General features: G+C 40.2%; 1 protein-coding gene across 6 annotated transcripts in view; it reads right to left on the bottom strand.

The window, feature by feature from the left end:
- Fbxo25 (F-box protein 25) overlaps positions 1–17,764 on the bottom strand; it is a 54,764-nt gene that overhangs the window by 23,134 nt on the left and 13,866 nt on the right. For 4 of the 6 annotated variants that reach the window (XM_003479396.5, XM_063235021.1, XM_063235022.1 and 1 more), the window contains exons 3-4: positions 1,174–1,277; positions 276–325 (exon numbers count right to left, since the gene is read on the bottom strand). In XM_003479396.5, coding sequence (XP_003479444.1) covers positions 276–325; positions 1,174–1,277 — 154 coding nt within the window. Of the gene's footprint in view, positions 1–275; positions 326–1,173; positions 1,278–17,764 lie in introns of those variants that run through there. The other 2 variants (XM_063235020.1, XM_005008134.2) reach the window with 2 other exon arrangements.

Genomic DNA, 17,764 nt, shown 5'->3' on the forward strand with positions numbered 1-17,764 from the left:
TGCACATATACACATATGCTTATAACATCAATATACATGTATATCCTTTCACATGTCACATATATGTACATATCACACACATACACACCATGTATTCATAGGTATACCTATGTGCACACACACACAATTGTGAACCACACTTCAAAAGATCCTCATGTATACTCATGGCCAAAATACAAATCACAGATTTAACACTGCAAGATATTATTTAACATGATATTTCACTCTCAACAGAAACAATACAGGATATGCCCTTATTTATAAAGAACACTTACTTCTTTTGTGCTTTCTTTATGGACATAGATCCATTTCTCACGATAAAAACCTAGAATAAAAATCAAAATCTGACAATTTATTTGAAAATAAAGATTTTTAAGGAATTTCAATAACTGGATACGCTAACAAAATTATCTGATTTTACTGGATCATTAAGACATGCTTTACTTGGGTAAATGTAAAGAGAAATGCTTTATTTTCTAGTATCAGATAGGATCTACAGAGATTCCTTGACATGGAAAATGATTTACGATAGTTCCCATCTTACAATGCAGAAGAAATTAGTGCTATTAATGACTGCAGTTATATCTAAATACAAGTGATCATATAAATCATTAAATTATTTATTATAACCTTCAAAACTATAATAGTCCTATTTTTTTTTTGCCCTGTATAACACTCCACAGATACACTTTCACAGAACTCTAATCCAAAAGCTTTTCCACTTGATCCTGACTTCTTTATACTGTGACAGGTATTAGTGACATCTGTTATGTGAGCTTTGCAGGACTACCCTGTCACCCCCACACCCTTAGCATCAAATCTCTCAAATCCCAGCCCCTCCCATCCTTGGTTCTTGCTCTGAATTCCCAGTGACACTGCACCTAGATGCTCACTCCCCTCTGGTGGCCTTGCTGCTCCAGAATGAACCAAGTTCACAACAGCCTTTTGTTTACTCAGTTGTGGAGGCTGTGCTGTGGGTTTTGCCATCTTCTGTTTGTTCATATCTTATCAACTCAAATGGCAGAGGTGAAAAAATATGATCACTAAATTGGTACTATCACTGGATGTGGTATTTGTTTCTATATCTACATTACCTTTAATTTCATAAAATAGCACTACCAAAACAACTCATCACTCCAACATTTTAAAAATTATGAGTAAAAATTATCTTACTTTGGGCATTTGTGTCATTTCTGAAATGGTCCTTTTTCCTTTTTTTGTAAGCATATTCACACTCTTCATTATTGAATATTTCTTCATCTTCACTATTTAAGATACTGAAATAAAAATGTTTTATTAAAATATCTTTTGGGGGCCAGAGATAGCTCTGAGGCACAGCACCTGCCTGGTCCTGAGTTCGATTCCCAGTACCAAAAAAAATTTGTTTTTCAAGGAGATCTTCATTTGTCTTATCTTTTGTAAGAGAATGTAATATTTCACTTGTAATGCGAAAGACCAAAACAAAATTCATGTTTAATTCTGAAAGTACTAGCTAACTTTTTAGAGACAGATCATGAGTTTGAAATTACAAGGCCAATGTCTAATACATACTTTCATACTGATAAATCTGTATCTTCATTCTTTTGAGAATGTGAAAACAGAATGCACTAAGTGTGCTTCTCTTCCACAGAATTCACATGATCAGCCAAGGCATCCTCAGGTATCAAAATGCTTGACTAAAATACAAAGATCATAAAAAACTATAAAAATTCTGGAAAGCTTGTGAAAAATGTAATACCTATGACTAACAACTTGTCCCCAGTGTCAAGTAAACATTTGAGATTTCTGTTTATCCTCTATTTTAAAAAAATTTAACTGACATCATTGCTGCACTAAAAAGTTTCTTTTCTTTCTTCCTTTTTTTTTTTTTTTTTTTTTGGTACTGGGGATCAAACTCATGACCTCGTGCTTTGCCAGGCAATTTGTGCTGCTGAGCTAAACTCTTGGCCACTGAAGATTTTCTTAATAAGCATCAATCAAACTGATGTCAAGCCATTTAGTGGAACACTAAAACATAAAATAAACATAAAGCAAACTTAATATTTTTACTACTTAAATACATTTAATATTTTCTAATATTTTTATATAACAGAAACATAAGGCAGTAACTAAACAATTTGAACACATTTGTATTAAAAGTTTTTTTCCTGCAATAATAATATCATGAATAGTGATCCACATCCTCAAAACTAAAGATGAATGAAGTCTTTATTTTTTTATAGATTAGGTTTGAGTCTGTTTTCAGTCTGAAAGAAGGAAGTGCTACAGGAAAAGCAGTCTATTAGTGCCACACGGGAATGATGCTCAGAAGCAAGGAATTAAAACTGCTCATTTACTCATCATCATTCTCTGACGAGAAATTGTGTACAAGCCTACAAGCTTCTTTTACTCACCAGGATTCACTTTTAATAAAAACCATCTAGTTTGCCCCATGCATTTATGTATCACTGTCAAAACAGACATAAACAGCATGGGCAGTGGCTGTAAATCATCGAGACAGGCAGAAGTGCATTTGAACACACAACCATGCTCTGTGGCAGGCACTAAATAACAGCAACTCATGGGAATGTGAATGATCCTTGAATCTTACATTTAATTACACTAGCTTGTTATCATTGATTCAAATACAGAATGGAGACTAAGTCTGAGAGCTTAATAGCTAAAACGACAAAAATTTTATTATTATTATTATTGTCTTTTTGAGACAGGGTCTCGCTGTGCAGTTCAGGCTGACCTTAAGCTCACTTTGTAACCTAGGTTGGTCCCAAATTCGCAATGATCCCTCTGCCTCAGCCTCCCAAGTGCCTCCCATGAGCCCAGCAAAAAAGTTATTAAAGTAGAAACAAAAATACATAGTTTTCCAGAAGCTGTGTCACAGAAAGCAAACATGAGGCAGCAGACGCAGCTAGCGAGGCTTACCTGTAGTGGGAGCGAGGCTGACCTGTGCACCCTGGTTTGCCATAGCAAGAGTCAGAAGGTGAGCACGAAGGATCCCGCACCTGACATATGGGGGAGGCCACTTTCAGATGCTCCCACAGGAAGAAATCAGACCTGTTTTGGGCTGACCTTAGGCAAGGCTGCCTGTAGTGACTATGTCCTCAATGAATCTGGCCCTGCCCTGCTAGTCGCCACTTCTACATCAGTGGTATCAGTGCATCCATCTCCCTGGTACTGCTGCACACTGCCTGAGTTGATGGGCACAAAAAAGCTCAAAGGATTTGGAATTAGGCCCTGGGGGAGTACCACAGGTGATAATCAAGGAAAATGGTCACCCAGAGAAACTATTAACTTAGTTGCTATTTTTATAAAGAATTTTGAAAGGAAGGGAAAAGTCTATTTAAAAAGTCGAGTAAACAAAATGAAAAAGTTGGGGGAGGGTAATTGAATGCTTGCAAAATTAACATTGAACACATATGTTAATATAGCCATATTTTCAGTTACATAAGTCTCTCCATTTTGCATGCATGTAAACTATTAATCATCTACTCTTCATAGTAAATGTTTCCTCTTTTTATGGCCTTTGGTTTCATGAACAAGATATCCATCACCTAACCTGGCTTAAAAATACAATGGAATCTTCAAAAACAAAACCCCCACAATTTAATCAATAGGTATTTCTCCACAGAAGAAAATCAAACGCCAACAAGCATGTGAAATCAAAAGTTCACACATAAGATCATTACTTTTTGGGGAAATGCAAATCAAAATCACAATGAGATACTACTGAAACCAAATAGAAACAATAAAGCCAAAGAACAACAAAACACAGGCAAGATATGAAGAAATTGGCATGCTTGTGCACTGTTGGTAGGAATGTAAACTGGTACAGTTACTCTGGAAAACATGGAAGTTCCTTAAAGACAAAACACAGAATTATCACATGACCCAAAATAACTGAAAGCAGGATCTCAAAGAGACATCTGCACTCCTACATTCATAGCAACACCATTCAGAGCAGTTAGGTAGCAAAGCAATCCACATGCCCACCAACAGGCTCATATGTGATGGAGAGATGAGTCTGATGGTTCCCAAGGAGTATTTTTTACTCTTTCCTTGGCAGTTTTCCCAAGTGCCTCATGGTCAGCCCAGAAACATCAGATGTCCCAAAGCCAAGTCAGATGATGTGCTTTGGCTGATGCAAGCTGCAATCACAGTTCCATTCCAGATGACCTCACTCAGGTCCACAAAAAGCCCCTCCCACACTTATGACTACACAGAAAGTCTGACACCGAGCCCGCATGAGCCTGCCCTTTTCTTCTACACAAATGACCTTCCTGTTCCCTTACTGTGTCAGTTCATGCAGTATACCACTTACGTGCTGCTTAAGTCCTAATAAAGTCTCTTCCAGACAGCGTTTTTTGCCTATTCATGATTTCTACCTCAGATAGAACATGTTAAGCTGGGAGACTAACAGTCAGTGACACCAAAAGCCACTTGTGCTGAAAGTGCTAAGGAGCCAGCAGGGCTGGTAACACTGAGGGCAGCTAACAGCAGAGAATGGTGGAGAACAACGGAGTATGCCTGGAAGTCACCTTAGATCACCAGAAGAGTTTCTGTAGGCTGCTAGTATCTTTTGGTTTCAGCTGCCATGACAGTGGTAGAGGGCTGCTGACTCTTTAACAGCTGATAGCCGGGAGCAGTGGCACATGCCTATAATCCCAGCACTTGGGAGGCTGAGGCAGGAGGATCACAGCAAGGCCAGCCTGTGCTACAAAGTGAGTTCAAGATCAGCCTAAACTTGAAACTCTGCCTCAAAAAGTGGACCACCCCCTCCCCCAAAAGAGAGAGAGGAGCTGATAGCTGCTGGCTTTGACATTCAAGACTATTACCACTTTGTCTATCAGAACTGAGCAAATGAACCTTCATTCACTTTGTAACAAATGGATAGACAAAATGGTAAATCCATGCTGGAGCCCTATTTAATCTTAAAAAATAAAGTATAGACACAAGTTACAACATGATTGATCCCTGAGGACATTATGCTAAATCAGATCAGCTTGTCCAAAAAGGTTAGAGTACTCTGTTTGACTTGTATGAGGGGCTCAAAGTAGTCAAATCACAGAGACAGAGGTAGAGTGGAATGTGGCAGGAGCTGAGGAAAGGGGATGGAGATAGTATGAATGGGGATCGTTTCAGCTTAGAAGAAGGGCTGTAGAAGTGACGGTGGTGATGGTGCACACACTGTGAATGTGTATAATGCCTCTTGAACTGTGCCTCTAAATGTGGCTAAGAGGGTAAACTCTAGGTAATGTGTGTTTTACAGCAGTGAGCGGGGGCAACTACCTTGTGTGCTTTGAGTTTTCTAGGGGGTATGAAGGGCAGAGAAAAATGAGGAAGAGGTGGTAATGAAGGGGATCTCCTATAACTTGAGAAGTTTAAAACACAAGGAACAGACTTTCAAGAACCATAGGGTATCTATAAATTTAAATGTGTCTCCCTTGTAAAAGCAACAATCTAACCCTCCATACCCAAGATAAGCTATCCACTCCATAACCTGTTAATCCCTTTTTTTTCCCTCAGGAAACTGCCCAACAGCAACTGCTGTGGAAAAACCAGGACCAAATCGGATAGAAGACACATAGGCACTGAGGAATTAGAAGACAACTCTTACACTAGCGGGCTAGGGATCCAAATAGCCTGCCCCAATCCTGGGGTTGGACAGACACCTATATATGTTCTAAGCAGGGAGTACAAAAGGTTGATAGCAAGTTATTTTATAATTGGTTACATTAAGTTGACTGTTACATAGATTGTTAGGCAGATTTATTTTGGGCAAGTTTAGCTGGGGGTTCCTTAATATCAAGGGTTTGGGTAAGCAAAAAGAATCAGTCATGGTCACAGACTGAGCCAGTCTATCCTTGAAGCAAGTTAGCACAACATGATGTACTTTCCATACTTTACGTCTGTCTTGTAAGTTGCAGCTGGTATGGGGGATATCAAGGCTTTCTGAGTTTTGCCATTATCTAATTATGAGAACAGGCTGAGCCTGTCCTGTCCTTGAGTATGGTGTCTGGCTGTAAGTTTTAAAATTCCCTTTACACAACCAAAAACAGGCGCACAACTTTCCTGAGTTAATTTCTAAGCAAGAACAAGAAAAGTACGGAAAAAAATCAACAACACATTCTAAATAGAAAAAGACCTACAGCAAAGTGCTGTTCTCACAGTTTAATTCCAGAAGTTGGAGTGCTGTCATTTCCCAAAATTACAATTCTTATTGTAATTTCTCATTGACCTACTAGAAAATACATCTTCTTAGATGACATCTTCTGGGCAAACTGGGCTTTACGCATCCACTCCCTGACCATTCTGGGGCTTTAAGCACAGCCTGTACTGTGATGTGCTGCTATGGGCCATTGTCTCCAAGCTGTTTCACTGTTTCAGAAAAGGACATGCAGGGAACCCTCCAGTTTCTGAAATGGACAATTGAGGGTGGTTATTCTTCAATGTACTAGGATACGCCACAAAACTTTTCTTGCTACTACAAAACATTAGCAAAATTTGTGAATGATTTGTTTTAACGATTATAAAAGTATACATTGAATATAATAAAAATTAAACAAGTATAAAATTAAGTCTCCCTTGCCAACCCCACTTCTGAATTAGCTAGACTTCTGCCATTTCTATTTTTATCTGATCTAGTTGCTAACTTTATAATTCCAAAAATATGCTGATTCATCTATTTCTTACACTGTCTACAAAAGTCAGGCTAAAGCAGGTTACCTCGCTCTTGAATGTGGGCTGGCAGGTAGCCTGCAATAGCCACCAGCTGTAGCCAGTCTCACTATGCCCCCTACCTCCTTCCTACTCCTCCTGCTCTTGAGTCCCACACAGGATAGTTTCACATGGCCTGGATGAACTCAGTCCTGCTCCAAGAGAGTAGGTGGACACACCACTATCTTGTGCACCTTGCACTTGGACTCCGGACACTTCTGCCTGAGCCTAGGTCACAGATCCCCTCACTGCCCATGCATCTCAGGAACAGCTATCTCTTCCTCCAGCTATGGGATGGAGATCCTGGCAAACATTTGTTTCTTCTCAGAACTGGACTGATTTCTCCCAAATCCCATGCTGGGCTTTCAGAGGTAGCCTTTTCCCCATGTCCTCAGGAAGCTTTCCTCTGAGCACTCACACATCTCTTTCCCTCCTATAAGGCCACAGTCATAACAGATTAGGTCCCACCCCTTCAACGCAGTCTTAACCACCTCTTAAAAGATCCCATCTCCAAATAGTGGAAGGTAGGGATTCAACATATGGGGAACCCAATGCAACCTGCAACACAGTATTTAAGATAAATACATCTTTTTATCATTCCTAGAGTTTGACATGGAAGGGAAAACTAAAACATATATCCACCCAACTTCTTGAAGTCAGAATTTTGTGCATGGAGTAAAACCAGTTACATTCATTATTACAGTGGGTTGAATATGGCCCCTCAAAGTCTAAGTCTTTAGTTTAGTCATAGTGTAACCCTATTTAAAAAAAAGACTGTAACTTATGGAGGGCCTAGAAGCAAGCCCACTCTGAACTGCCATGGTCTCAAACCCAAGCTCTGAAGGACAGAAGACAGGGCTGCTCTGCATGGGGAGACGTAAGAGACAGAGGGAGCAGAAAGCAGAAAGGCTACATACACATGCAGAAAGGCTACATACACATACAGAAAGCAGAGAGGCCAGAAGAGGCTTGGGACAGAAAATTCCTCAGTCTCCAGGAGGGGACCAAACTCCACCTGCCCTGACTTTGGACTTCTGGTCTCCAGAGCTGGGAAGGCATAAGTTTCTGATGAGTCAAGCCACTGGGTTTGATATAAATACATACATGAGGGAAAGAGAGAATTCTTTCCTCTAAAAGATTCCCAGAGGAAAAAAAAGTAGTAGAAACTGCCATTAAAAGCACAGCATAACTGTTCCATCCCAGATCCACTGATGGGTGCTTAGCAAGAGAAGGGTCAAGGAGAAACACAGTGGTTGCACATTTCCTCCAGATGGGGGTGATGGTTGGGGTCAGTGGCAAAGCCTGGTACTCACACCTGGCTAACCATCACATTGGGAGCAGTGACAACCAGTGACTACCTGACAGGTATGGCCCAAACAGTATGCCACCTGAACTGTTGGGAATACTAAAAATTTTAAGGCCTTTCTATTGCCCCCCTCAAATAAGATACAAGAGTTTTAAACTCAAATATGTATTTTATTTTACATTAAATAACTTGCATAAAATATATAATTTCATATACATTTTAGCTTTTTATGTATAGCCTTAGCTATTTGCACTATAAAAGGGATGCTTACTCTAACAGCCCATCCTGATAGATGATGTCTAAGAATAGCATGAAATAAATGATAATTTAATACACACACAAAAATAATCCAGGTCTCTGCTTTTGAAATATAAACTGGTCAAAAATCAAAACCAAACTAATTTTGATAGTCTTTCATCTGCCCCAGACTTCACCATTCTGAATGAGCTGAATTTATCTCCATCAGAACCCCAAGTTCCTACTGGGTTAAGAGGCAATGCAGAGGGGCAGAGCCCAAAGATGAGTTAGGAAAGGTCCTTGTTTGGTGGAAATACTGCATTTATAATCAAAACCTGATAAATGTAATACCAGAAATATTCTTAAAATACCCAGAGAACCAATAAAGAAAGCACAGAAATAGGGATAGACTTTGAATGTCTAACAGATAACATCTAAACTCTGCTTGTGATGAACACATCAGTTAGAATACTTGCAAGTGAGAAAAACTGAATCCAAACTGGTCTATACAAAAGGGGAAAACAATTAGGGAAGGAAGAGAGCCTAGTCCCACTGGGGTGGGAGTCAAACAAGATACTTATCTAGCCTCCAGTTACATTTCCTCTGGGTGTGATGGAGCGCCTCAGTCTTTATCATCACAGCACACGACATATCAAAAGGGGAACCCACTTCACTAGCAGCTCAAATGCATATCAAGGACTGGCCCGGCTACACCAGTGAGACAGAGTGCAGGCCACCTGCTTCAGACCTGTCTTTGGAGCCCAGAAGAAGGATGTGGGAGTGGAAATGAGGGCAGGGTGGAGCTCAAAGAGATACAACTCTCCCAAAATAAGAGGGAACTAGAAGCTGGCCGGTACCATAAGGTATCCCCTATAACACACAATTAATATGCAGATGGGATGAGTGTAACAAAGCAAAGACAAAGAGCCTAAAAATGCATTTAAAATCATAGATAATGTAACTAGGAAACCGTAACTAGAATATTGATCCTCTTCAGGATGCAAAACACACACAGCAATCATTCTAGTATTTTGAAAATAAACTATTTCCAGGTCATGTTTTGTTTTTGTTTTTGTTTTTTGTAAATGGGAACTAACAGTATAAATATTTCTTTAAAAAGATTTCTTCAAGTCTCTTACTAATAAACAAATAAATAAAATTTATGTTTTCCTGCTACCAAACTGTCAAAGGCCAAACTGAGTACGGACAAAGACAAGGCTGTCAACAATACCTATACATCTGTGTACAGTGGACCCACAAGTTACAACCAGCCTCATTTACAAACAGTTGGGTTACAACTAAAATTTTAAGTTTAACTTAGGAACAAAGTAGAGTTATAATCTGAAAGCTGACTGCTTCTGTGGTTGTAAACAAAGACTTGCAATGCCAGAAAAGCAAGTGTGAATGTTCATAAACATCAGTCTGAGCCCAGATTCTTGTGTTTGTAGATGTGATTTCAGTCAGTGCTTTGTATAATCGCTATGTATACATTGCTTTGTATAACTGCTGTTAAAGTAGCCCCCAAAAAGCTAGAAAAGAAGTTGATGAATTAAGGGAAGATAAAGAAAGCAATCACAGTTAAAAAAAGGAAATTGTGGAGAAATAGGATAGTAGCAATCATATGACCAATTTTGCTAATACGTACAGCATGCCAAATCTGAACAATCTTAACAGAGAAAAGATTTATATAAAAAGCTAATGTTGGTAAAGATGTTACTCAAATTAGTAAGTCATGATCAACAGTGTTAGATGAGGTAGGAAAGCTGTTATTAGCGTGCATAAATGAAAGGCAGATGGCAGGTTAGAGTATTAAGTCCATAATTTGTGAAGAAGCTTGGATTACATAAATGCAGAGCTTATAAAGGATAATCCATCAACGAGTGATAGCAGTGAAACATTTCATGCTGGTAAGTGTGGTTTCTCAATTTTAAAGCAAGACTTGGGGTTCATAGTGCAACTAGGCATGGTGAAGCAGCCAGTGGGGATAAAAGGGCTGCTGAAAATTACACACACCATTTCGAAATGATGACACAGACAAATGGCTTTTGTTCTCATCAAGTTTTTCAACTGTCTTTTTTTTTTTTTTAAAGAAAAGGTTTTAAACTATGATGAAACTGGCCTTTTTTGGAAAAAAGTGTCCAGGAGAACATATATTACCCAGGAAAAGAAGAAAATGCCAGGCCATAAGCCTAAAGTATAGGCTAACCAGACTGCTATGTGCCAATGTGAGTAGTGACCTCAGGATAAAGACTCTTTTGGCTTATCCTTCTGCGACCCCTAGAGTGTTCAGAAAGTATAAAAGTCATGAAGAATAGGCTAGGAGTCACATAAAGATCGAACATAAAAGCCTGCATAACAGGAGTACTTTTTCTTGAATGAAGCAGGGAGGCTTTCTGTCCTACTGTTAAGAAATATCCAGAGAACAAAGGTTTACCACCCAAGGCTCTCCTCCTCATGGACAATGCTCCTGTTCACCCATGAGATTTGAAAGAACTGGCTGAAGAATTTCCACGGCTCTCAGTTGAGTTCCTCCGACCTAATACAACTTCTCTGTTGCAGCCTATGGACCAGCAGGTTACAGCTAACTTCAGAAGCAACACACAAAGGAACTGTTCCTAAAGTGCTTCCAGATGGTCTCAGAGACAGATTTACCCTAAAAGAGTTCAGGAAGGAACATTACCTGTGTGGGGTAAATTGATAGGTCCTAAGCCAATGTTTCTCTAAGAACACTGGGGATCTGCCTAGAAGAAAGTGTGGCCTAAAATTATACAGGAGAGAGACTTTGAAGGCTGTATTTAGGAACCTGATCCTGTAGTTGTCACTCTAGCAAAGTCCGTAGGCTTGCAGGTAGATAGTGGTGATGTTGAGAAACTGGTGGAGGAACACTCAAAAGAACTATCTACAGAGAAACTTCAGCAACTTCTGGCTGAATCACAGAGAATGGCAGCTGCGGAGCTTTCTGTAAGAGGAGGGGGAGTACCCACAATCAGTGCAGCAAAGCTTTTCTTCAGGAATAATGGAAATCCTGAAAAAATGGACAGAGCTAAAAACATTTCCAGACAGAGAAAAAGCCAACTGTTTCATTCACTTGCTTAATGACAATGTTATGTGATACTACTGAAAATCTTAGACCAGTTTTAGTTCTGAAAACTGGTGAGCTTAAAACAGGCCCTAGTGTGCTACAGACTCTCCCATGAGAGAAAGAACACCAGAAAGCCAGATTCCTAATGTTCGAATGGAAGGGAGCTCTCCTTCCAAACAATAACTACTTTCTATTTCATCCTCCCTTCCAGCAAACCAAAGACGTTACCTTGAATGATGAGTATTGTATGAAATTGTTATTTATGGTAAACTAGCATATTTTATCACTTTTTGGTGAACACAGTAGGAAAATTATTGATGTTTCTGGTAAAATATATACATTATACAACACTTTTTATCATAAAAAGGTTAGTCAAGGGGTATTTGGGGAGGTTCATAATGCATTATGGGTATTTCCAATATTTCGTATGGGAAAAATAATCTTGACTTATAACCAATTTGAGTCACAACCAGCTCTTATGAATGAACGGAGTTTGTAAGTCAAGGGTCTACTGTACTTCAGGAAAAGCAGCAAATGGCACAGGTCGGGTTGGGGGCTCTGGTCAGCCCTCAGGTGAAAAAAAAGGAGTCCTTCACTGTGCAGCTGCAGTCACAGCCATGGGGTACTAATGGGCACAAAGATGCACCCAAACCTCTGTTCCTCCTGCAACTGTCCCTCATGTACTCATGCTCTGATATACAATGGATTTCAAAGGAAGTGGAGGTAATAGGAATTTTTGCATGCTACTACTCAAAGTATAAATGGGTACTAAGTTTTAGAATGAGATTCATGTTTATTCTATTATGAGCATGAATAAAAATGTTAAGGGATACACCCTGCTATTAAAATCACCTCAACGGTGTAATAACAGAAGGGATGATTTGATAGAGGGTGATGATTGTAATGTTCTTTATAGGTGTTTGGATTCTTCACTTATTTTTTGAAAGGCATATATTATTTTTGCAATTAACTTTAAAATAAAATTTGATTTTTGAAATTAAAAAGGCAGACACAGATCACTGATGCTACAGAGCCAGAAATAATGAAAAGGGGGCCAAGGGTACAGCTCAGCAGTGTAGCGCCAGCCTGGCAAGTGGAAGGCCCTGAGTTGGAATCCTAGTACAAAAACAAAAAAAGAAAGAAAGAAAGAAAATCAAGTAACCAAAATGCTATTATTGGAAGCTTAAATAGGCTACATCCAAATAATTAAATACCATCATATACCATCAATAGACAGAATGAGATAAATTGGTATGAGTTGATGTGCACAATTCCTAAGAAATGCAAAGTGAAAAAAAAGGATGAAAACAATGGTTATCAGAAGTACAACCTAATACCAGCTCAATATAAAGGGATGGAGAGGCATCACTTACAACCTGGAAATTCTGCTCCCAGCACAGATACCTGTGGAGCCTGTGTCCAAGAAGAGGATCTAGATGTTACTATAGTTCACAGGACCCCACCCTTCCAGTGGTACAGGCCAGACTATTCTCCTTCGCTGCTCTTTGACTACATTCCCTATATCCAGTATGCCTATGAATCCTACAAATCCCTATCACCAGATTTGATACCTTACCACAACTACCTCCATCTTCCCCACGCTATGTTTCTCATGTGGGGCACTCCAACAGCTTCTCAAAACTAACCCATGTTCTGACTGCCTCTTGGAAATATTTTTAATACAACATATCACTGCTCTGCTAAACTTTCCCTTCACCTCATCCTGAGAAAGCCCAGTCCTTCCCATGGCAATGGACTCTAGCCTCCTAGTCATACTCCTGTTTTGGGGCCTCTGTACTTCCTCCCCTTCCCTGTTGTCCCTCTATCCATACAGCTCTGTGCCTAAGATTTTGTTCCACAGATGCCTTCAGGGGAAGCCATACTTCAGATCTTCACATCCCACCACTCACTTCCAGCATTTCTGTCTCCCACAGTAACAGAACAACTTCCACAGGGAACTCACTTTGTTCCTGCCTACCTGCCACACCAGAACACAAGCTCCATCAAATATAAATTCTTGTCTGTTTCTATGTTCATATCTTAGCACTGACATCACAGAGTAAAAGCTTAATAAATACTCCAGAATGAATATGCACAGCATTGTATGAAACAATGAAACCAGAGACATGTCCAGGTATGGCTCCTGGAGACACTTTACCCAGTCAGCCACTTCTGGCCCATGAGCAGAGAACTCAGTTCTCTTCCTTGCATTCTCATAGAAAAGACTCAGTTCTCTTCCTTGCATTCTCATAGAAAAGACCCACCAACTTTATCCTAGGATAGGATCTTAGGGCAGAGGGCAACATACTCACTGGTCACTTTGAGGGCTTAAAAAAAAACAGAATATCTAATGTCTGGAAAAAATTAATGAAGATCTTGGATTGATAACCTTGTACTCTGTTCTACACCATGTGCTATGTCTATGCTTGGTTTTGACTGACAGCTTTGTTTTGCCATATTTGACTGTATTCTCTCCCCCCCAAAAAAGTAATAAGCACTAAGGAGTAATAAAATCCAAAATGTGTAAATTTTGTTGTAAAAAAGAGAGGGAAAAAAAAAAGAAAAAAAAAAGAGCTCTAACGGATATAACAGCAAGTGTGTTTAGGGGTGTTAAATAGCTGACTATATCAATGTTTTTGGATCATTGAACACAGCTGTTTGCAGTCTCCCTGTTTGAATGTCCACCTTGTATTCTTTGATACTGTGATTTGAGCAACTATTTTCAAGATGATAATATGTAATCTATTAACAGGTGATTTCTTACTGTTATTTTTTTTTTTTGTAGTTCTGTATTACGTGTACCCTTACACCGCTTTGTTTTGTTTTGTGTTTTTCTCTTTTTCCTCTTAAAAAAAAAAAAAGATCTTGGATAGTTAACAGAGGCAAAAAGTTTAAATCCATTGAATTTGAAGAATCAGCTTGACGGCATCAGATTTTCTGAAGCGTGTTGGGAGAAAAAAACGCAAAGAAAATGGAAGAGGAGGAGGCACTACCCACGAGGAGGGTAGTACTTGGTCCACAGAGCACAAAAGATGGCTAACAAGTATCCAAGTTATCTGTCTACTGAGTGATCTAATGAGCATCTGTGTGAATAGGGCTGGCAATGAGCCAATCAGCAGGCCCCCAGTATGTGATAGTACAATCTTTCTGTTGCATCTTATGGCTAACAGTTACAGGTCACTCCTCCAAAGCTTCCTGCACACATAGGTGATGCTTTCTGGAGGTGTCTGGATTGTAGGTGTATGATACTGGATTATGGGGTGTATGATATTGGATTACTCCACTGACTGGCTTAACATAGATGTGGATGATGGAGTTATTAAAGAGGGAAGCCCCACCATGTGTATGAGTGGCATTAGCCAATAGGTGTGGAGCCTGGATAGAGTACAAAGGGAAATAAGGAAGGCAGGTTCACTGCCTCTGGTCTCCAGCCCACCCTGCCATGGACTGTTTTTCCTCTACTATTCCCCTCTGACAGCCACCTCACCTTGCAGCCAACCAACTATGGACTGAAATCCCTACGAACTATAAGCTTTCCTCCTTTAACTTATGGGTGTCGGGTACTTTGTCCCAGCAGTAAGAAAGAGACTAAGATCTTATTTGTATACTGATTGATATAAGGAAGGAAACAGATTAAATCATGTATTTTCTTAAAAGACTGGAATGGAAATAGGATACTGACAAGAGTGTATCTGGGCCAGAATTTAGCTCAGTAGCTTAAATGCCTGCCTGGCAAGTGTGAGGTCATGAGTTTGATCCCTGGTACCATACCACCATCAAAAAAAAAAAAAAGGAGTATATCTGAAACAACAGATAATGGACTAGTAGCTGGCAAAAAGGGATATAAAAAAGACTTTCACAGAGTAAGAAAATCAGGTCAGCAGGTTGTCAGGAAACCTGGACTAAGGGGATTATAAGACTTACATCCCTGAACTCATGGCGCTTCAAATGTTGGAGTCACTGAGGGGCAGCCAAAAAAGCCCAGAGAAGACAATGAAATCATAGGAACAAAGAAGTCAGCACCAAGGTTATCAGCCATGAGTCCACAAATGGGCAAAGAAACCACGAGGCAGTGGCAGGGCTAGGGCAGGAAAAAAGGACAGGATTCTCTGTAAGCCCTGACATTTAAGTAAGTGATCATACCACTGATTACCTACATATATCAGGCACTAAGAACCTCAGGCTGCTTCTTACATAAAATCTGGGGTGCACAATTTGTTGTTCATTTACAATGAGCACCTGTTAATTTGTAAGTGATTTGTATTTGTAAGCAAATATAAATCTGGGAGAGAGATAACAGTAAAATAAAGTCAGAGAAAGGGGTTTACAATCCAAAAGAAATTGTTATTTAAAATCAATAACATGCTTGCCTAGCATATGCAAAGCAAAATTCTGGGTTCAATCCCAGGACAGAGAAAGGGGGAAAGAAAAGAAAAGAAAAGAAAAAAGAGAAGAGAAGAGAAGAGAAAAGAAAACAAGATTCTTGGAAGAACATGGCAGATAGATAGCAGCAGCCTCAGAGGCTCTCTGAGAAACCTCACTTGAAATCTAGGAATGGTGCTGGGCAGGAAGTCCCAGGCAAGGGGGGAAATTCTTTGCTGATCCAGGAACAAACTAAATTAAGAGAAACCATCTGGAAACACAATCCTGGTGATACAGTAGGCACAGATAAGGTCTCAGCACAGAAGCGGGACCCGGGCCACTGGAAACTGCAATTTGAATTACCTACAGCCACTGTTGCATCCCGGTCAGCAAGGCGGGGAGAGAGGCGCGAAAGCTCGGAGAGTGGGAAGGGTTGATAGGAGTGGGGAGCGTGACTGGCCAGGTGCCCTGCATCAACCCGCAGTGAGTGAGCAAATCAGGACCCTTCCATAGAGACGGAGGCCTCAGGGGAGGACATACTCGGACCGGGCAGACTTCCCGGAACAAGATGCTGCAGTGACTTCAGTCACATATTCCCCTCTCAAGCGAGATTGGTGGGGAATGCCTGGCCTGTGAGACGCCACTGACTGAGACCCAATAGGCTAGCCCAACTCAGGTCCCAGCACCTGGAGGTGCACCCTAGTGGTGAAGCCTTCGGTAGGTTGACCTGGAGGGGTGGGCCCAGCAGAGGCTGCCCAGTGCCCTGGTGCCACGTCGGTGGGCGGGAACACCTAGCTGGCACAATTCAAACAGACTGTGGCTGACAGGGAAGGAAGCTGGGCCTCCTATACACGCTTAAATATAAGGAACAAAGAATATGGGAAGAGGGAGCAACAAGAAAGGGTCCTCGGCCCCCAATCCTGAGAAACACGCAATAGCAGACATGGCACCAATAGACATAAAGCGCTATCTCCAGAGCCTCATAGACGAGTTCAGGAATGAAGTTATCAATGACCTAAAGCAAGACATAAGCAGAATAGTTAGAGAAATGCTAAGCACCGCCCAAGAAAAAACTGATGGTGGAATGGAAGAACAGAAAAAAAGGGAACAATTGTTAGATGGAGAAGATAGAGAAAACATAGAATACATAAAGCAGGTTCAAAGAGATTACCAGGAAACTAAAAACTCTATCGAAAACTGGCATAACAGCTTGAAAGAAACTAAGGACAGATTATCTGAACTGGAGGGCAGATTTGTAATATGGGAGCATGAAATGAAAAACTCCTTAAAAATAACAAAGAAACAAACAGCAATAATACAAAGACTATAAGATGATAAGAGGATCTATAACTTAAGAATTAAGAACATAAAAGAAGAAGTAGGGACACAAACAAATGAACTACAAAAGCTACTCACAGAAATAATCCAGGAGAATTTTCCTAACTTAGCAAAAGGTAAAGATACTCAGTTGTATGACGTATACAGGACCCCAGCCACCTACAACCCAAACAGAGCAACACCCAGGCATATAATAATTAAAATTCCAGAAATCCAATACAAGAACAGAATACTAAAAGCCATCAGAGACAAGAAACAGATCACTTACAAGGGAACACCCATCAGAATTACAGCAGACTTCTCGGCACAAACCATCAAATCACGAAGAGCGTGGGGGGCAATAATTCAAGCTTTGAAAGATAATAACCTCCAGCCAAGATGAATATATCCTGCACAACTGTCCCTAGAAATTGATGGAAAAACAAGGTGCTTCCAGGATAAAGAGGAACTAGGGGAATTTGCAACCACTAATTCAACTCTACAGAGAATACTGCAGGATAGTCTAAAAAAGGAAAATACCAAGATTCCAGAAATAGTGGCAGAGAGGCCACAATGAATGGAGCAGAAAACAAAATGAAGAAGACAAACTGACAACAAACGACAGAAAAAGAGCTCAACAGAAATGAGGCGGAGAAGTTTGGATGGTAGGAACAGCTGTTCTGGAGAAAACAAGACATCATAACAGCGAGTGCTGATTTAGTATCAACTTGTTTTGAAGTCCCATCAAA

Source organism: Cavia porcellus, unplaced genomic scaffold (genome assembly GCF_034190915.1).
Source record: "Cavia porcellus strain 051 isolate PalLab524CR breed Dunkin Hartley unplaced genomic scaffold, mCavPor4.1 scaffold_24, whole genome shotgun sequence".
In the NCBI taxonomy this organism is placed as follows: Eukaryota; Metazoa; Chordata; class Mammalia; order Rodentia; family Caviidae; genus Cavia; species Cavia porcellus.